This window comes from Mesitornis unicolor, unplaced genomic scaffold (genome assembly GCF_000695765.1).
Source record: "Mesitornis unicolor isolate BGI_N332 unplaced genomic scaffold, ASM69576v1 scaffold6036, whole genome shotgun sequence".
NCBI classification, from domain to species: domain Eukaryota; kingdom Metazoa; phylum Chordata; class Aves; order Mesitornithiformes; family Mesitornithidae; genus Mesitornis; species Mesitornis unicolor.
The window spans coordinates 18,043-39,249 of record NW_010188801.1 but is presented as its reverse complement, the minus strand read 5'-3'; the positions used below and the strand labels follow the sequence as shown (position 1 = coordinate 39,249).

Below are 21,207 nucleotides of genomic sequence, written 5' to 3'. Positions count from 1 at the left end.
CCTCATAAGGCTTTTCTATGAAATCTTCATCAAAACTGAAGTTTTAGTGGTATTTGGATTTCAGCAATTTGGTGTTTCTGAAAGAACAGTTTTGTCCTAAATATTTTTTGTTTGTTTTTAAGGTTGTGTTTCCATTAGAAATGGCAGTGGTTGGTAACCTTCCAAAACATCCTCTCCATTCTACCTCAAGCTGAAGAAACTGGAATGTTTTAGGGGGAGGCAAAAATGAGGTTAACTGTTAAACAACAGAGGAAAAAGTTCACACCAAGTTGTTTATGTGTAAGGTTATCTGGAGCTTGTTGAACAGTTCTGGAGGTAAAGCAGGTATATACAAGAAGGAAAACAGCCCTTACTGGAGAAACAACTTCTAGGTGTATTGGTGAAATTCAGCATACTCCTGCAGGCTGGGAGGGTGAAGCATGCTTTCTGGCTGCCACCTGAGAGCCTGAACAAGGTGATCTCTAACCCCGAGCAAGCAATGAGGTCCCAGTCAGCTTGCAGCTAGCACAAGAGCAGCAGCATAGTCCTGTCCCCAGACAGCAGTGCCCGAGGCTGCCCCCTCCTTAGGATAAGAAAGTTTTCAGGGGTAGGGTAAGTCACACCACAGAAAGGGATGCGTTCGCGCATGCTCTTTCCCCCTTCCACTTACTCTCAGGCCGTGGAGAAGTGCCCTGTCAGCTCAGAGAGGATTGAGGGGAGGGAGAGGGCCCTGAGGGAATGGGAGCCTGGTAAGAAGTGGAAGGGAGTGTTTCTGGAGCTGTGTGGGAAGAGGAAGGGTGTGCAAAGTTGGGTTGCTAAATACTGTTACCACATTTTGTAATTGCGTAATTCAGTTTCTTCTTATTCAGTATTGGTCACAGATTCAAACTGGAATTAATAATCCTATCTGGTTATAGGCAGAGAAATGTCAAGTCATGTTTGCATATTAAGGTGTAATCAGTAAGCAGGACTGAGTACAGAACATCAAGACTTGTTGAGGCAACAGATGGACTTTGGATGTTGTGGGATAACCGGTATTTTTTAATTCCTGGTTAATCCTTCAGCTTGGTTTTTCAGTGCTTACCTCTACATAAAATTTTGTTCAGCTGGCTTTGGGTATAATGTGTTGTGAGAGTTCATGTCCTCAATCAGCTTTGGTGATTTAAAGGCGTCACTTTCTACCTCCTCAGCTCCCAAAAGCTGTTTAGGAGTAAAACTTGGTCAGAGTGGAGTGTCTAATTTTTGCAGTCCTGGTCTCAAGCTTGTAAGCTCTGTTAAAGAAGAGTTGATAAAAATTCAGTTCTTAAGACAAAAATTTGAAAACTAGACTGCCAAGCTAACAGTGGAACATGAAAGCTTGGGGGGAAAACTAAAATAAAAGCTTATGAAAAATTTTGCATTTTCTCACTTGCTTAATATTAGTGTGTATGCATTATGAGAGGTTTCTGTTACGTGGTAATAGGTTGCTTTTTTATATCAAATCCCCCAGGTGATTTGAGCTGGCCATGCTACATCCTTGTAGGATGCTGTTCTCGGGTAAACGTTGCACCTTCAGTCCTATATTGGTACTTAGATGCATTAACAAAGGTGGTAACAACCAATATCTGGCAAAAAAAAATGTTGAGGACCTGTTATGCACTAGTGTTTCTCTGGACTTGTGTGTATTATTAATTAACAGACAATGCGAGTGTATGTTCAGGCAGCAAGCTGTGTTGCTTTTTGAGCATAAGCTGATACACAAAAGCCAGTGTTGACTGCATAACTGATTGATTATGAGCAAGGGACAGCAGGGACCATCTTATATTGCCTTCTACTTGCAGTCGAATAGAGGAATCAGCGATAAAGGATGAATGCAAAGATTTCTCCTTATCTGTGCTCTTTTGCATGCCTTTTCCTGTGATAGATTTATTCCCATTTCTCTGTATGCTAATACCATTGTGATTATCCTTCCCAGTCAAACCCTTTGCAAAGGAGATGATGCCAAGTTGTTGTCTACTGCAGGGGAAGAAAAAAAAATTTAGAAATGGTGTCTCCAGACTCTTGTCTGTACTTACTCCTGACTGTTTTGGCCAGGTTTCTGTTTCTTGCCCCAGAACTGCTGTTAGTGTGTCAGCATGCTTTATTCTGCCTTATTAACAAACATTTAGGAAGGTCGCATAGCTTCAGTGAGTGCCTTTTCACAGAGGCTGAGTGTGCTGTCTCTGTACCATTGCTTGGTCTTTCAGAAGACATCTGCTTGATGGAGATGTGCAACTCCAAGATGATACGTCATTTTAAACCATCTCACAAAGTTTTGTCTTTCCTGCCCAGACAAGCTTTCTGCCTGCCCAGTCTGACTTTAACATTTACCTTAAGGCTTGCCCAGTGGGATCCTACTGGTGTCACAGTTATTTCCAGGTCCTGCTTACTCCAGTGTCAAAACCTTCTGGAGATTGGGAAATTGCCCAAAGTGTCTAAGATGGGCTGGGGCTAAATAACACATCCCCAGGTACTCTATAACTAACATAAGCCAGAGCTAACAGAGTGGTACTGAGTAAGAGAGGTGTTTCATGCCACTGAATCTAGGATACGTCTGAAGCTGAGGCAAAGATGCATGCTCTGAGGGAGGAATCTTGGCTTTCTCCACCCACCAGATTATTCTTGGCTGCAGTAACAAAGCAAGTATCAACAGTTAGAATCAGGCATGCATTCTGTGCAAATGCCTCATCTACATTATGACATCATATTTTTTATAATAATTTTTAATAATAAATAAGGTACTGATGCTGAATTTGTTGGCAATGTTTTAAGAATTTATTTAGAAACTGTAAAACAGCATAAACTCATATGTCAAGTTTTCCAAAAGGGTAGTAATAATAATAATAATAATAATCCACAAAATTTTAGTCGGACCAAAAGACAAAAAGCAGTTTGTTTCCAATTCAAAAAATACAAACGTTTGGTACAGGTACAAAATTATAAAAAGTTTGTATTTTCCTCTTGATCTGGTGACAGACACATACAGCAAAGATGTATATTTCACCAGCTCCAAATTCATATAAGCTATGGGAAATGATGATAAAGAAAAAAAAATGTTGTGATTAAGAAGAAAACACCGAAACAACTTCTCGTCTTTCATTTAACCAGAAGTGAACACTGTTATCTAATTCCTTTGCACTTTTTTGGTTGCCAACATTTAAATTAGTGTTATTCATGCTTCATATAACAATCAGAAATAACAGCAGGTTTACCTCATGCATTTATTTTTAATATTCATCACATAATGTCTTCTCACCATGCTACCTAGAAAGGTTAGTGTTTTTATTGACAACATTTAAGAGAGACGGAGGATGAAGGACTGCAATTGGGATCCAGGAATATTTGTATCTAGTGCTTCACAACAAAATGTTAGAAATCCTCCAATTAGCATCAAAAATAATTTTGTAAATAATTCTGCTCGGATCTGTTTCCAATAACCAATGTAACAAAAAGGTTGCTTAACAGAAGGGGAAAATGCTGTCAGTAAAACACACGTCTATCTCCTGTATTGTGCAAAGGTGCAGGAACCCCACACATCTCGTCTCTGTGGCTTGCATATGGGCTTCTGCGCGCAAGAAGACCAAGTGCGTCTTATTTATGATGGATTTGTGCTTCAGGCTGCTGCTCCAGACAGTTGTGTGTGTGCAGCGCTCAGTAGTGCTGGGCAGAGGAATTGCCAGAAACGTTGTCAATAAAAACTAGAAGCAGCTCACTTTCTTTTTTTTTTTTTTAAAAAAAAAGGAAATAAAAAAATAAAATCATAATAATAAAAAAGACTCTCCATCTTCATTTGGTAATTTTCAGTGATAAGTGCCTTTTACATTGGCAATGTGGTTGATTTGTTACCATAACCTGCTGAAGGACTTGAAACTGTAATCTCCCTTCCAAAGCTGATCTAGCCAAGATGCTTCTGGTTTTCATATTATCTTGCCTGGTTTGAAGTATAAGTCTTGACTTTGCTATTTAAGCAGAAAGCTGTAAGGCTGGTAAGGCCTGAGATTGGGTCTAACAACTCCTTTTCCTCATCTTTTTGTTTGTGAGCAAAGGATCTACTAGGTGGCACCAGAAAACTGCAGTTACCAGGATGCTGGTACTTTGCATCCCTTCTCACAAGAACGGGTAATCTGAATTGTGGTCCAAAAATGCACCACCTTTTGTTGGCAGTGGCAAACACAGTATTTTTCATACAGTGGTAATGGCAGCTTAGCCTTGATCTCATCTCTCTCTTACCTTGTTTAAGAAGTAGTATTATGTAAGAAAGAAAATTTTAAAAAGCTGCCTCTCACATTTCTTCTTGTTTTAGAACAACTCAGAAACTGGGTGCTCTCTGCCATCTTCACTAACTACACTTTGGGAAAAAAATAAAAGCTTACACAGCACTATGACAGAACTCTATCACCAGCCAAGAACAAACTACAGTAATACACTATCATGGCATTATTTACAACATGATGGAACGTTATGCATATAATAAATTACATTTAATACTTTTCCTCTTAAACTCTGATATAAGTAAGCTCATGCTTTTAAAATTTTCTTTATTTTGATCAGTCCAATATATTTTCCTTTATGTATCTTCTCTGAATAGGCAAATATAGGAGGTGACAATGCTGTTTGCCTTTTTTCTATGTTTTTAGAAGCCAAATTGCTTTCCAAATTCACAATACATCGCAGTATGCTACAGTTCTCACTGACATTTCTTTTGTAGCATATACCTTTCCACAGCAAAGTAGTAAGGGATTGTCAGCTAGGCCTGTGCTCATATTGACATTATATCTTAGTAAGAGATTTTCTTGTGAGCTCTTTTTGAGTCGATGAGGGAAAAGAAGGGAGTGGGAATAGTGTAGCACTGCACGCCTTGGGAAGCTCCTGGTGGCACACTTCTTCTGTTTGTTCCCACTAAACTTAGTGGGGAAATCTGCAGAGGAGTCAGGAAGAAGGTTCACAAAGACTGAGGTTGGGGTTCACAGGGGTAGATGAAAACTGAGAGTACCTTGTTGCTCTGCAGGACAGAAAGTTTGCCAGCTGTATTTCTTTAGCAGCTGTGCAGAGGTTCCAAATTGGTGCATGCGGAAGTCAAGCTTTGCTATGTTTATTGAAGGAGGGCTGGCTTGTGTGTGGTTTTGGGTTTTTTTAAACCCTAAGTCAATTTACAGCTACCTTGTGTGGGCTCTGTACGACAGTGGATGGGATTCATCCCAGTGCAAAAAGGCTCTGCTCTCCTGCTTATGAGGAGCAGCCTGTCCTCAGAGAGCAGCAGAGTCCCATGAAAGGCAGCTCTGTGTGGGTCTGGGGTCCAGAGGAGTTTGGAGTCCCAGAGAGCCGCACAAATACCCCAAGGAATCAAAAGGCAGCGAGAGCATCCAAAGTGGTCCCCTTGGGTTCTTCCTGGACTGTCAGCAACACAGTTTCTGCAAGGACCATAGTACTAAACGCTGACTCCCTCCTAAAGAAGGGATTTGGAGGAAACAAAAACTGGCATAAGAGATGCTCTAGATGAAGAACACGAGAACTGCTGGTTTTATACCAAGACAGACCTCAGGGGAGTTACCTGCAGAAAAGTATACTACCTCCAGCCTGAGCAGAGAGGTGGAAGTGCCCCACTTCTCCCCACCCAATGCTGTTCTGCCAAGGGAAAATTCTGCTCTGCTTATATTCAAATGGCCACTGCAATCTGGCCGCTCTGCATAAATATTCACATGTGGAGTAATTAGTTTTCTAGTGTAATTCTAGCTACTTAAGCATTATTTCTGTTAATCAAACTACCAAAATGTATCCAGCTGAAGTCATGAGACTACACTCTACTGGGGTAATTGGTTTATTGCTATGGGCTCTGCCAAACCCAAGTCCCTGAATGTGTACACAACCAACACATACAACCATTTGTTTAGTTTTTGACCTAGGCTAAATTAATCTTACTAATGCAGGTTACCTACTTCTAACTGTATTCTTTTTATTTTATTTGCATTTCTACTAGGTTAAAAGGAGACTGTAATGGCAGCTAGTCAGTACCCTACTTTTATGAATGTTAGAATGTGTAAAGATCAACAAATGAGCTTCTCTACAGCTCTAAAGCTTGTCCCTACCTACTGTCCATATTTCCATTAGAAATTAGTAACCTGTATCACTCACTGTGTTCTCCCCAAGGTATAACACACCAGGAACTGATACCAAAGCAACTATGAAAACCAAAACCAAGTACTGCAGACACTTCTAAAACCCATTCAGAATTAATTTTAAACATCTGGCAATGGTTGAAGATTGGAAAGATGTCAATTCATTTGAGTTTCCTTCACAGAAGTTGGGAGTAAAGACAAAGGTTTACCCCCTAAACAAACAACGTTCTTTTGTTTTTAATACAAGTGAAAGTGGAGTGCCTTCTGTATTAAAATTATCACGAGATGTTTCCCAATATAAAAAACTATGTGCAACTTATGTACAGTATTCCCATACACTGCTCTGACTGGCAATACTCAAAACCAAGGCTATGATTACAGCTGTTGGATTCATGGAAGAGCACACTGAAGAGGAAATTCGGGGTCTGGTAGCATTCTAGCTGAGGTAGGTTAAAACAGACCCGCTAATTAGAAAATCCTGCACGAGTTCATATGGTATTAAACAAAACTGAAAATTATAACACAGTTGGTCTCTGCTATCCTTTAAGAAACTAAGATGAGCATAGCACAGTTATTCCAATGTCTACAAGTTTACTAATACAATCTATTTCAGACTTTGAAGAGAGTACCGTTGCTTTCCCACTTAAAAGCTTATGTTATTTTTCCCCATTGTTGGTTTTATTTCCTGTTTCAGTCTTGACATTGCTGAAGGTGCACTGCTGTTCTGCAGGAGAGGTGGACGGCAGGATGCTTGGCTGGTTACAGGCAGCATGACGGCAGAATGTGTTTTGTTTGTGCCATAGCCCAGAACCGTTTCATTCTGGGTTGCCACCCACTTCCCACAATGGCTGCAACGTGGGACAACCCCCAGGGAGGATCCTGGCCTCTCTGCTCAAAGGGAAGCCTTGCCATCACTCAGCTCTACCCAAGTGATGGGCTCCTGCCAGAGAGCAGAGATGGACCCACAGCAGGATGCTTGGGGGCTAGCAGCTGTCTGAAGGCAGGCCTGAGCTGTTTGTCCTGCGGCTGTGGTTTAACGCAAGGCAGCAAGCTGGATTTTGGTTAGAACCTTTGTTTTCAGTTTGAAAAATTACATGTCTGATAACAATATGTGTGTGCTTATACGTATGCTTGGAAAGGAAAATTTTTATAAGCAGCAGGATTGGAAAAAAGGAAATAGTGCATGGATGGGATGTAAGAGTTTATGTTTTGCTTGTTTGATAGCACCACTTAAATAGGATTAGAGTGACAGAGTCCGAGATGTCACGGGCTCACACGGTCTGCTGCATCTTGTCCTTACGCATTGCTGCTATATACACACACACACGCGCATATGTGAACTCGGTTCAGAGGAAAAGCAGCACACACACACACAGATCAATGTGTTTTCTGACAACAGCACACAGGTGACAGTGCCACAGCTGTGGGAAAAGTTCCCTGTCAGTCAGACTCCAGCTGTCACGGGCAGCACCTGGAACAGCTGCTTGTTTTCATGGGAGATGCCAGACACAGGCAAGTCTTGCAAGAGATTTATATCCAAATCCAGAAAAATTCTTAAGGATGGATTTCACATTAATGCTATCAATCTCTCTCGTGTTAGGATCAAGACATTAATTAGCTCACACTAATCGAATAGAAAATTAAGGCTTCTGATCTCAAAGCTACATTGGAACTACAGCTGCCCAGGGCTTATCAGGATCAGGGCTGGAAAGCAGCGTTTCCCTACCTGGGATACTTTGCACGTGCTGTATTTATATAAATCTCTTATCAATTCAATTCAAATGGATCTCCCCTGCACCATTTTTTAAGAATTGTGCTGATAACTACTACTTCTGAATGTGATCGTCTTCACAATCACATCTAAGTAACAAACACTAAAATGTATCAAAGATTATTTCTCTTTACTTTTGTATCTGAATTCTGCATGTTTTATGATGTTAGCTAAAATGAGTGCAACTATTACATGCCAGTGTTTAGAAACGAATCTTATTCTCATTGACGAAAACGAGGTAAGTTCTGCCACTGAATTCTAGGGGAACGTTATCCCACAGCTTACTGCAGTCTAGAGCCAGAAGGAATAATTAATGGCCATTTGAGCCCCTGAACATAATGGACAACCAAGAATTCTTGAGCACATAGTCTCCAGTTCAGCTGTCAAAACATATGCTTTCTTGATTTAAGGACTTCAGGTGGCAAGTGAATCCAGTTCACCTACTGGTAAATTGCTCCAACAGCCATTGTGCCTCAGTCTTAGTCTTACCCATTTTTTCCGGCATCCCTAATATTAAGTACAAATCCAGCCATGAGAGAGAAAATACACTCATTTAACCTTTTGCTTTACAAACATGTGTATGTGTGTGTGTGTGCACATGTGTGTACAAACATATGCAATGCAGTGTAGTTATGCTCAGGTACCCATCTGCAACTGAGTCCCAGTTCAGTGGGTATGCTTGCTATGGCTGTTAAACTAAAAACAGAGTGGGCTAGCTGTAACCAGCGGATCACTCGGTGAGCAACATGCTGTACAAGGCTTTAAGTCAGGGAAGAGAATGCTTTTTTACTGACTTAGTGAAAAGTGCCAAATCACACTGAGAAAGCTTACAGAATCCAGAACAGGGTCAGGCAGGGTCTTCATTAGTTGTTGGGTAACTTGGGCTGTTTTACACATTGTGGCACCTCCAGTCCCGTGTGCAGTGTCACCTGCACAAAGAAGAAATAACACATAGATTCAGAACTGGGACATCCTCAGCAGAAAGGATTCATGAAGGCCAAGAGCAAGTAAATGACAGGCTGTGAGACTTCATGTCCAGGAGATCCTCTTGAGAACAGAGAACAATTTCCAAAATTCAGAATGAGCAGGGCTGACTGGGTCTTCTTTGTTGCACTAATTCTTTGACCTACATTGTCTTTGCTCTCCTTACCACTGTGCCGCTCACATTTCTGTCTCTTGCCAATGTTAATAATCTCCAAATATAAGACCTAGGAGGAATTAGGATACTCACTGTTTTTAGTCAAACTGGCAGAGGAAGCCTTAGCACCAAGTGGAGCATGGCAGCAAAATAAGGGCAGGAGTAAGTGTGTGCAGGTAGTTTTACTTGCATTTACAGCACTAGTCCTCACATCTGTGAGGCAAGGCAGAAGGTCAAATGCAGTTTTCCAAAAAGTGTTAGTAGCCTAGGTATCAGTCTGAGAAGGAAAGAGCCCCTATCCATACTGACTACCTACAGATGACACTATCAGCCCCAGCAGCAATGGCTGGTAGCATACATTCTCCTTTAGATGAAAAGGGTAAGTGGGACTGAAATGCAGAAGACCTACCTGGACATTTCGATTGAGGCTTAATGCAGGCATGAAGACACCCTCAACGTTTTCAAATGCTGGAGGCCCTTGCTGCTGCCCGTTTATGTAAAAGGTCAGGTTGTGCTTGTTCAGATCCAGGAGAACACCAACGATGGCACCTTTAGAAACTCCTCCTTCAGTCCTAAGGTACAAAGAGACCACATTGTTGGTTTGGCAAAGGCAGTACCACTGCTCCTCTCTCTACGACAAGGCAATCTAAGTGACAGGAGAGTGGAGCAGCATAGTGAAGTGATCATCCCCATAGCATTTGGCAATGACTGTTCCACACTTTTTTCTGAAGCACATGTACCACATTCATAGCAGCTTAACGGTGGAATCCTAAAGAGAAGTTAGGTCCATGTCTTCTCCAATTGCAATCTAAGAGCTGAAAATGGGGTCCAAAGCTAACAGGATCCCTTGGCTGATGAGAGACAGGGAGGTGAGCAATTCAGGTCAGTACTGAGCATGCAGGACCAGGGTCCTGGAGATATGGCTCCTCTGAACATCCCTGCCATAGTGGAGTGATGCACAGCAGGGAATGAAAAAGCAGAAAGCTTGTTTCCTAGGCATTCATTTCTAATCATTATGCCTGCTAACAGCGTAAGACTCAGACTTCCAGTTCGAGTACTCACCTTGGCTTGCCCTAAGGGGATCTAGCTCTCCAGAGACCAGGGAGCCAGGATGGCTACAACAGCAGTTTTGGAGAGGAAGGGAAGGTGTGCCTGGTTAGGGATAAGCGCAGCTCCCTGTCTGACAAGGTGCTCAGCTATAGCACTGGGAGCTGTTTCAAGTGTGCTGGCACAGTTACTAATACCAGTGATAATTGGTTGTGTCAGGAGCAGCTGCTGAGAGCTACCACAGTATCAGAGCTTGCCAGGCCAGATTGAGCCAGTCATTAAATGCTTGAGCGATTTGACATTAATGCACTTTGATTTGAGGGTCAGTCAAACCCAGCACTACTTTAAAGAGCACCGAGCCAAAAAACTACTAGATATGCAGATTGGCCACAGGCACTGCTACTCTACTAATATCATGGGGGCTCTGCGATGGATTTACAGTCTGACACAATTTGTTCAGGGTAAATCAGATTTCAAATAATTTGCAGCAGGAAAGGAAGCAGCTGTCTTTTGTCCCACGTACTCCCCTCAAGCACACAACATTCACGGGATTAATGCAATTGTAACATAAAATTTATCATAATAGGTAGGCAAAACATGAAAAAAGGAGGGGAGACCAAAATATGGTTAGGAAGACTATAGTGCAGGGTAAGAAATTTTCATCTTGTCCACTAGGTGTCACGGACTGTTTTCCTTTAGACTAAATGTGACACATGGCATTTCCTCTGAAGGCAATGGGAGTTTTATCTGTGGCATAATAGTATAGAAGACTATACTGACTTCTCCATTTAAAGCTCTACAAACAATAACAGTACAACAGAGAATCATAAATCAGTCTTTCAGATGTGTTAGATTTCAACCTTTACTGTTCTCAGGTTCCTTTTATTTGCTTTCTGGTCCTATAGACATTATTAGGTTTCTCTTTGAGCTGTTCTCCAAAGCCATAAAGTAAATTGTTTTCCAACAAAAATTAAGATGCTTACCAGTCCTCAGTATCTCAGTATCTAGACTGTTTTTACTGAAAGCACTCAATCACAAAACTCATTATGAGATTGTGAGAAGCACCAGTACTATGATGTAGAGCTCCTTACAAATAGATTACATTATTTCCCCCCCCCCCGTTTAAAAACAGCTTTGATTGTAGGGCACCATGTTTTATATCCTGCAGTCTTTTAAAATAGATTTTATGACATCCTTTTAAATGACATTGATTCTCTTAGGGAAACAGAAACAGCAACTTTGCCTAATTGAGATTATTCTGCTCTTTCCTATGTGATAAGCTAATTTGCTTCTTGTGGGCTAATTAGCTGTGTGCTCCACAGTGACATTGAGTGACTCCTCTGCAGCCCCCGGGGACAGCCCAGCTGAAGAGGAGATAGATGCTGCTTGCAGAAGCCAGGCCAGGCAAGTGCAGGACCCAGCTGAGGGATGAGGACCCTCTCACTTCCTTGCTGCCACGAAGTCTTGCAGGACTTGAGCAGGTAGATTGCCCCATTCCTCAGCTGCCACCTCCCCACAGTGAGCAACCAGCTCTGGCAGGATGAAGCCAAGGCAAAGACAAGCAGGGGACACTTGGTCGTGGTACTACCAGGGAGGCTGGACTTTTTCTGAGGCTCTTCCTGAGCATCCCATGATTTCCTTGGGAGCTGAATCCAGTGCTTTTTGGACTACTGTCATGGTCACTTCTTTTAGGAAGAGAGGTGGGAGAGCCAAAGTTTCATAAGCAAACTTATGCAAGGTACTTCCTCACTCTTCTGTACATCATTTAGTCAATGTTACAAGATACTTTTTCTAATAAAAGCCTGAGTTGCAATTAAAAAGAAAAAAACAGCTAGCTCAGGAGACTCAAACTGATGTTACTCTCTCCTACTAGGCTTTTGTGGCAGCACATAAAACAGCTGTTGCTTTACCATAATGCACTTTCTAAACTACTTAATGACAGTTATACCATAGGCCCCTAATAATCTACAGGCCATGTAAAAGGAAAACACAACTGGTTTTTTACAACACTTCTTCAATATATATTCTCCACATCAATTAAATGATAATCCATTTTTGAAGATATGCACCACTCCTTTTGTTATTTCAAGTAAATACCAATCCTTACACCTCTTTTCTCACAGTCTGACCCTTTTCTATTTCTGGGCACAATGGTAGGTCCTGAGTGTGGAACTGCTGTGTGAAAGCCTGCAAGTTTGGAGTACAGATAGGGGAATTTGGCTACCATGAAAAATGCTCTTGCCTGTGGCAGTGGAGGCTGTTATTCTAAGAAGTTTTCAACAGCAGCTTGGACAATGTGCAGAGTAGGACTGCATGGATTTGCTTGAGGAATTAATAATAGCAATAAGTTTAACTGTTATTGAAAAATAAAGCTTAACAATTTATGAACACTGTAATAAACTGAAAAAAATAGTTTAACTCTCCATTAACAGTATTTTAATCATGAGCCTTACAGTAACTATAAGAACTTTACAATGTCTATTGACAAGGACAGTATTTTTCAGTTGATTATAACATGTTTGTGTGATGAAAACCTGGTCTTGAGATTTCTTGAAGCCATTGAAGAGACCCTCCTGATCACAGGAGCTTTAAGAATACACTCCAAATTCTCCAGATTTTGACTTCACATTGTCTTTCAGTATTAAACGTTTCAGTGAGATTTCCATCTCTTTCTTTACATAACCATGTAGTGGCTAGAGAATCACCTATAGCACCAGATACTCCTGCTGTTGGGAACTTTGCCAAGGACTGGATCTATTGCAATGTCAGTACCTCTTAGCAATGGGCACACAACATCTGTGGTGTGAACTGATTATTTCCAGGAACAACAAGGCTGAAAGCTACCTCACAAAGCTATATCACTGCCCTAAAGTGTTTTCTTCACCAATGTTCATTCAATCTTTTCTCAAAAGTCCCCTCTGTTTTAGATAGCATAAGAGTCTTCTGTTCATGCCTTTATTTCCAGCACTACAGAAGTCATGCTAGTTTTTAAGGATGCAGACAGGTCCAATTTTGCATGCTGTGAGTGAAAAAAACAGGAAAGTATTCTAAATGTGACAGGTCCCATTAATAGGTCCTTCAAGCTCCACTTCAGCTTATCCTTGAAGCTAGTCATTTATCTATTGCCCTAATTTCTCCTCACAAAGATTAGGAAGGATGAAATGATTACAAAGACATAGCCTCCATCACAATAATGTCTGAGAGGTTAAAAGCTGACAATAAATTTCCTTTGGGCTGTGACACTGTGCTATCATGCCCCTGTGTCCAGTGGGGAAAAACAACTAGGCAGCAATAACTGTTTCCAAAAGACTGTTACAGCTAATGAATTAAAAAACTGACCTACTTGACTGTCATGGTTAAAAATATAACGCCTAGACCTAATTTCATTGAAGCGCATGTGATTTCATAAGACTACATGCCCTTCCCAAGTGTACTTCACTTGAACGGCTACTCCATGGGTCTATCCATGCTTTGGAAATGCCTGCAAAGCCTTTGTGTTTTATCTAGTAAAAACTGGGAAACTATCATCAAACTTGTTCTTCTGCTTAAGCAGAATGATTGGAAAACCAAAGTGTTCTCCATTGTGCTTCCCAGAAGAAAAGGTTTAGCTTTCCTTGTCTGTTGCTTGCCGGGAGGAGCATGCTGAGGACCAAATCCATAAAATAGGTTTCTGGGACAGTAGCACACAGAATCGTTGCCAGCTTTTTTCCAGAAAACATAAGCCGTTTCACAGAGCATTAAAATTAATACAGCTTAACATTACTTCCGCCCTAAATCGAATCAAGATATTAAAGGGACAGAGAACATTTTGATATATTTATCATACTGATGCTAGTTTACTCTATATTGACTTAGGACATCACTGAAACTAATGAAAGCATTCCAATTGATTTCAGATAGCTTTGCATCCAGCTACAAGGTTCTTCCACCTATCTGTAATGAACTGCAAAATCAAACTATGCTTCAAACAAAAAATCCAAGCAATTGGAATACCTGCATTTTGAACAGCTTTACCTAATTATTGTGCAACCCTGCAGCCAACAGTACTCCTAAGGAAGAGAATCAACAACCTTTCTCCTTGAGTTCTTCCAGTGCTGCATTCCAGTGCTCTGTGCTCCTGTCTGCTGACAGGTGGGACATGCAATAACAGGCTTAAATTGTAGCAGCGAGGATTTAGGCTAGATCTCAGGAAAAAACTGCTAACAGTGAGGATAACAAACAGCAGCACAGATTGCTGAGGTGCAATTGCTGTCATTAGTGACTTTTAAGAAGGAATAAAATAACTACATGTAGCGGGGAGATGGACTAGATGACTTGCTGAGACCCATTCCTCTGATGCAAAGCAGAAAAAGCAATCAGCAATGAGAAAAGCATGCAGGAGGCGCTTACCGATTGGTGTGAGAATTGCAATGCATGAACCAGCTGCGGTTGTTGTCAACATACATGGCCCACGCCTTGTCGTCCTTGCCTAGCATCATGTCCTTGACAACATTAATCCTAGCAATGCCAAAGGCTGGATCCGGATGGTTGTCATACCGGTCCACATGCAGCTCCCAGTAATGCACGCCCTTGGAGAAGGCTGCTGTGCCAAGAACAACCCGGTCATCATAGCTGTTGCAGGTGGCAGTCTGGTTGTCATTCGACAGCACTATGTCTCTGTGAGCGGAGGAGGGATCGAAGGTGAACCACGCCACTGTGGAAGGTGGAAAGGAAAGGCAGGATTATGGCAGAGTGAGCTGTGCTCAAGTGTTGTCTGCTTTACTTCAACCAGCAGAATGAGATTCTGCCTTCCTACAGACCCCACTGCATATTCAGGTAATAAAAACAACCTTTCCTTATTACTGTAGGCAGCTACACAAGGTTGCTTTGCACCGGTACCCTGCTGTTTTGCATCTCAGAAGTGCCTTATATTATCTGCGCCTGTTTCTCTGAATGCAAGCTGCTAAGGTCAATGACTTTCTGTTCTCACACAGTAACAAGAAAGTTATTGAGGAGACAAATGCTTCTCCATGACATGGAAACTGCTCACATAGGTGAATTTGTTCAGGATCGCCTTTAATGAACGTTGAGTTCCACTGTGTCTGTGCTGGTTAGGACTGACTTCACTAGTTTATCACTAGGGGTACAAAAAAGGAAAAAAAAAACAGGAAAAGCTCAAGTATAAATATTTTATACCGGCCTATTTTGGCAACGCAGCATAAAAGTGGAAGTAATAATAGCATGCAGTTCTCGATTCGTTATAATATCATTAATGAAAATGAACTTCTTGTAATGGCAGTATGGATGTCAAGTATAATTACAGAGGAACAAGCATGAATTCCCATCTCTCTATTATCAAATCTTGCTGTGAAATTGAAGCAGTAGTGAAGAAAAAGGCAAATTCCAAAGTTATATGGAGAAGTGGAGACAGAGTGGCACAAAAATATCCTATGTGTTGCATAACTGCTTCTGTATGCTAAAGCAAATAAGTATCTTAGTTAGACCCCAGACTTCTACAGCCAAATAAAATCGCATGCTTGAAAACTGAAGGTTTATTGATAATGGAAAAGCCTCAAAAGTGCTAGGAGGAGAGCTCAGTCCCTGTGCATGCTCAGTTCCTGGCCTCTCTGCTCAGATGATCCAAAATCTCCATGCCAGTAAGTGCCAAAGATAAAGAGATGCAGGTGTCCCGCCACTAAGATCTCCAGCTTTTCACTTAGAAACTGGGAAAAGCCCAACTCACCATCTGATGTCTGTAAAATAACTGTCTTGCTGTAAGGACCAACTCCCGACGAGTTGAAAGCTTTGACTCTTGCATTATAGGTACTGTTGAAATGAAGGCCATCGATGGTACAGAGAGTCTCCTTGCCAACATACACTTCCTAAACATTCCAAAAAAAAAAAAAAGGAGAGAGAAAGAGGCACACAGTTTGTTTCTATGCCTTGTGATCACATGTTAAGACTTCTAAATATAAGCCACAAGTGAAGAGCTACTCATCGTTTTCCATTATATAGAAGTTATGCTGTTATAACACTGACAGCCACAGCAGTGGAGACATCAAGGATGGTTAGCAGGGGAGACAATAAGGTGAAGACAAAGTGGAAGGGTACAGCACTAAAAGGCAACACAGAAAGATCTTAATTTTTTTCCTCTTTTCCTAAACATCTACTACAGAACACTATTTTGGATAGTAGTCCCCATGTCTGACCCACCGTGGTCATTCTTATATTTATGTAGGACTGTAGAGCGGTGTGGAAGAATAAAAAAAAAGCAATAAGGACAGTTTTATTCTGTTTGAAACCTGCAAACACAGACCCAGAAGAAACTGATCTCCTAAAGGTCAGGATCACATGATGAAACAGCAACTAGACAACAGAGACATCATGAACGCCTGCAAAAATTTATCAAACAGCAAGCACTCATGTAATGTGAAATATTTCAGGAAGAAGAACCTCTAGGCAGTCTAATGAAGAGGATCACTCAGCTTATACAGGTTGTGATGAACTGAAAGAAACCTCATGTTTGTTGGAAAACCTAACAAAGCAACAGAAAATGACAGAAAAGGAAAAAATCCCGTCTTGGCAGCGGGTTGAAAGCCACAATTCCTTTCCTCCTCTGACCTCTCAGATTCTGTGAAATTCTCAGATTTATGGTAGCAAAGACCCTAAAGAGCTGCGACAGTCACAGCTTTGGCTGTGACTAAGCAGACCACTCAGGCCCCAGCTCAGTTAAGACACTTAAATATATGCCTTAGAGTAGTCCTCTTGATTAAGGCTCTTTGATATGAACCTAAAGCGAATATGAGCCTAAAGTGAATTAAGTATGTGATGAATAAGAAAAAGATTACTTGTTTACAGCAGGCTGTGTGTTTGTCCACTTTGCTACCATGGCGGCTGCTACAAGTAACAAAATCTCTTGGGTTCTGAGTTTGATGATCTTTCATGGAGAGGAAGAAGAGTTTTAAGTTATCTCCATGTTATAACATACACTGTCAGTGCAAAAAGTTCCATTTGTAGGACAACTCTTATATTTTCTAATCCATTTGGTATTTTTACCACTGTTCACTGCTTGTGTTTATTCAGACTGATGCTCTCTGCTATGATGGGAAACAAAAACTACTCTTTAAACTCACCCACTAAATACTGGTGAAGTGCAGTCATTGTCACTGCTTTCAGATATATAATTCTTCACAAAAAGGGTCAGCAAAATCTTATTGAAATGGCATTGCTGAGAACCCTGCAGTTTATCTTTCAGTGGGTAAAACTGAGGGTGTTTCTACCACAGCAAGCAAAGCATTCCCCTGAAAAGCTGTCACCATAGATTTTTAAGGATTGAGATGGTTTTGTATCTTTTTCAATCCAAAACCTTGACATTGCGGTGCTGGCAGCCTAAAAACTTTGCCAGTTACAAAACACACCACACAAATGGACTTGGACACCAGCCTGAAATCTTGTTTATTCATAAGTATTTATTTAGATGTGAATAGCACTTGAAAAGGTTTACCCAAGACACTGAAATTCACAACACCTTGTTCCTAACTCTTCATTCATCATGCACTGATAACAGACTTACCTACTAATATTAACTAATATTAATCGACAGCTCCCATCAGCCATTCACAAAGGTACTTCTTCACACTGTCAGCAGTGGGGACCAGCCTCTTCAAACCCATGTGAAATGATACTTGAACCTAGAAACTCAGGAGACCTTCCAGAAACACAGCACCCTCTTCAAAATGTCCTGCCAGTATTGCTGTCTCTTCTAATGAGGGATGTCCACATCAGGTACCTTTGCTGACTATGGGTGTAGCTGTTTGGCACAGGGAGGCAGTTCCTTAGGTGTACCCATGCCAGGTCATTTTCAGCTTGAGAAACATTTAGGTTTCTAGTGGGAAGCCGGTTTGCAGCTCCCAGAGAAATGCCATCACGTGGTTTTGGCAAAATTTCCCATGTGTGAAGAGAGCAGCTGTACTTCACAGTGATCTCCAGATGCTTTCAAAGCACTAACCCTTAGGCAATGTGCTGGGCCAGTCTGGTCCTAGAGCAAGAGGAGCATGCAGCCTGCCTGAGGAGGAAGGGCCACAGCTTCCAGCAGGATATGGCTGGCTGAAATCTGAATTATTTCTGTAGTCTGTCTATCAGGATGTGGTGGGAGGGGAAGAAAGCCTAGAAGTACTCTGCACCTGCAGGCAGGAGCAAGCAGTTGTGGCAACAGTTGTGGCATTGAAGGTCTGGAAGGACAGCACTCAGGATGACTGCCTGTGCTTACCAACCCCATTGCAGCATGCCTGGGGAAAGATTCCACCAGGCTGGTCTCATCCACTCCCAGAGGAATGATTTAGAAATCTTTCTAAAGATTTTTATGCAAGATTCCATTTTTACTCAGAAAACCAGGAAAAATTGTGTTGCATTTCTGAACCAAGAATCTCAGCTGTTGAAAGAGACATCTGTATGGACAGAGGAGAGTGTGGACTTCAGAGCAATCTCAGGTTGCTGGAATGAACTATTTTCAGCCCCTGTAGTCCAGTATGGGATGTTTTGCTGTGGTACGCTCCAGGGGGACCACACAGTAGATGCGGTAGTGACTTGAAAGTCCATGTTTCACCTCAGCAAGACTCTCTTTGCCAGAGCCCCAGGAATAACCTCAACCAAACTTCCTATCCAAGCTGGGGCTAGTAAGCCCTATCCTAGTAAGCAATATCTGCACCTGGGGCTTTCTACATCCGCTTGATGGAAGCAAGGACATTTTGATAACCCATATCTTCCCTACCCCCTCTCCCCACCCTCAGACAGACACAAATCCATATCCTGAGGAAACTCATGTACAAAGAAACACAAATAAATGCTGAATGAAATTCTCACTCGGAATTGGCCACCATCTCCATCATCAAGTTCCAAGATATAACCCTCCACTGGGTTGTGGCTCAAAGGTGGCATCCTCCAGGCCAATGTCACACTGTTGTTTCTGGTGCAACACTTCTCCAGCTGCAGTAATGGAACAGGTGGCACTGCAACAGGAACTGGGTACAGATTAGTGTAACTCTGCCCTACCCCATTAGTCTGTGCCGCGGGCAGCGTGACAACCGCTCACCTCCCTCCCCTCACAGGGGACTCAATATTCATTAGGAAGAGGGTCCATACCCTTCCTTGAAACACAAGGTAGTGAAAATGATATAATAAAATGTTGTTACTCAGTTAGACAAATCATTTAGCTGAAATAGATAAACAGAAACATATTTGGGCATGCTTCTGGTGCCTCATAAGAACTACAGTCAGGGGACCTCACATCTGGTTTTCTTCCCAAGGGTCGCTGGCTGGAAGAGTTTTTTCTCATGTTAGAGCACTTTGTCCCTGCTGTCCCCAAAAGGAGAGAGGGAGAAGCAGTGATAGAGGGTGTCTCAGGCCACGGAGTGGCATGGGAGACTCAGTGCTGCCAGGAAGCCCAGCTCATTAACGAAGAATTGGGTTATTAACCAGCAGAGCAGCCACTCCTCCCAGCACATCAACAAGATAGAACCTGAACTACACTGACAGCAGGAAAACAATTCTTCACAATAGTTCTGGGTTTTTTAAATCTACTCTAACCCCCCACACACAGTTTTTCATCAAAACCACCTTGGAAATGTTATCTTTATGGCAGCCATACCTAAAAGAAACTGTTGAAGAAAATTGCTCCATTTGCCAATTTTATCTAAATCCCTTGGTTCGGGTAGCAAAAGAAACTTCTCCATGACAGGAGACTGCTTGTGGCTCTCTCTTGGAAATTACAGATGCAAAGTTATCTACCAACATGCTTTTTTAGTGACTTGCTCGGGAGAAACACCAAGAGGCTGCTGGCCAATCTTAGAAATAAAAATAAAAGAAAACATTCAGCCATGCCTCTGTGGGAAAGAGGCCTCCACCACACCTCCTCTGCTAAACACAACTAAACTCTCACCATTCACCCATTGCTGGAAATTGTGAAGTGAAAATTCAGTCTTCAGGAGAGATCTGGCATGTATCTCACGCTCTGCTGAAATCACACAGGTTAAATGAAATGTAAGTGATGCGTAGACCCTGCCTGGTCTTCTGCCCAAGGCTGAATTTCACCATTCAGGACCATTTCTGCAGAGCTCGAACGTGTCATACAAGGAGCTGAGTGCTCTGAGCATCCATTGACTTAACTCTCAACAATGTCAGTTTGCTCTTCTTTTGTCAACTCTGCTTTGAGCCTCTAGTTTTATTTTCCTCCCTCTGTCTGCGCGAGAGCTAAGCCCTTGAGCTGTTCCTTTCGTCCTATTTTACCTCTATGGATAAAAGAGGACTGTTTGGGTTTTGTATACCAAGCAGCCTGTGGGAAAGTGGATGCTACTGTGTGATGGGGCCATGGCTTACCCCCCACTTCAGAAGTGACACGAAAGTCAACATCATGCTGGTGATAAACAGTGCAGAAGCTACCGTGGCTTTCCACTGGCATGATCCATCTCTGCAGTGAATGCAGATGGTTGGTAGCCCAGAAGAATGACTGTGGTCTAAAACAAAAGAGCTTTATAAATTAGCTCTTGGAGGTTTTTCTATGAAAAGAGAAAAAAAAAGACCTTGTTCCTATTCCTTGGTATTTAAGGATGATTCAGAGGGTGTCATAAATAAAAACCTGCTTGTTTTTTTCCACATAGGAAGTTCAGACTTTTCTCTGGGAGACACTGCATGTGGAGAAGTAACAGAAATGTGACATTACAAGAGTCAAAAACCTGAAAACTAAGAATTCAGAGGTAATGGAATATTTAAATGAACCATTTTAAGTTTGAGGCTTTGTTTGTATTCATTACTCTGTATTTCCAGTGACTGATGAGCCTGGGAGAAGAGAGGGCAGTATCAGTCATCCACACTCCTGCCACTCTAGAAAACTGGGTAACACTCTCAGGTGGCATTTCCTGGGTCCTCCCCACTTCTTAGAGTCCCCCTGGCAAAACTGGATGAAAACCTAATTCCTGAAGTTCATTAAGTGCAAAATGGACAACACCCCCTCACCTCTGAATAAACTGCTAACCTCTCCAACTCCCTGCAAAAATCTCCTAGGAACACTGACAGGAGGATTTCAGGGACTCTTCATGTGATGCACAAGGCTAAAAAAGAGGGTAGAATTCTTGGGGGAGGGTATTTTATGAGTAATTTTAATT

General features: G+C 41.9%; 1 protein-coding gene across 1 annotated transcript in view; it reads right to left on the bottom strand.

The window, feature by feature from the left end:
• Nucleotides 1–8,747: 8,747 nt before the first annotated feature.
• TRIM67 (tripartite motif containing 67) overlaps nt 8,748–21,207 on the bottom strand; it is a gene marked incomplete at its 5' end in the record, with an annotated part of 30,499 nt that continues 18,039 nt past the window's right edge. The window contains 5 exons of the mRNA XM_010185840.1: nt 8,748–8,813; nt 9,432–9,594; nt 14,459–14,762; nt 15,792–15,930; nt 18,911–19,056. Of these exons, the coding sequence (XP_010184142.1) occupies nt 8,748–8,813; nt 9,432–9,594; nt 14,459–14,762; nt 15,792–15,930; nt 18,911–19,056 (818 nt within the window). The remainder of the gene's footprint in view (nt 8,814–9,431; nt 9,595–14,458; nt 14,763–15,791; nt 15,931–18,910; nt 19,057–21,207) is intronic.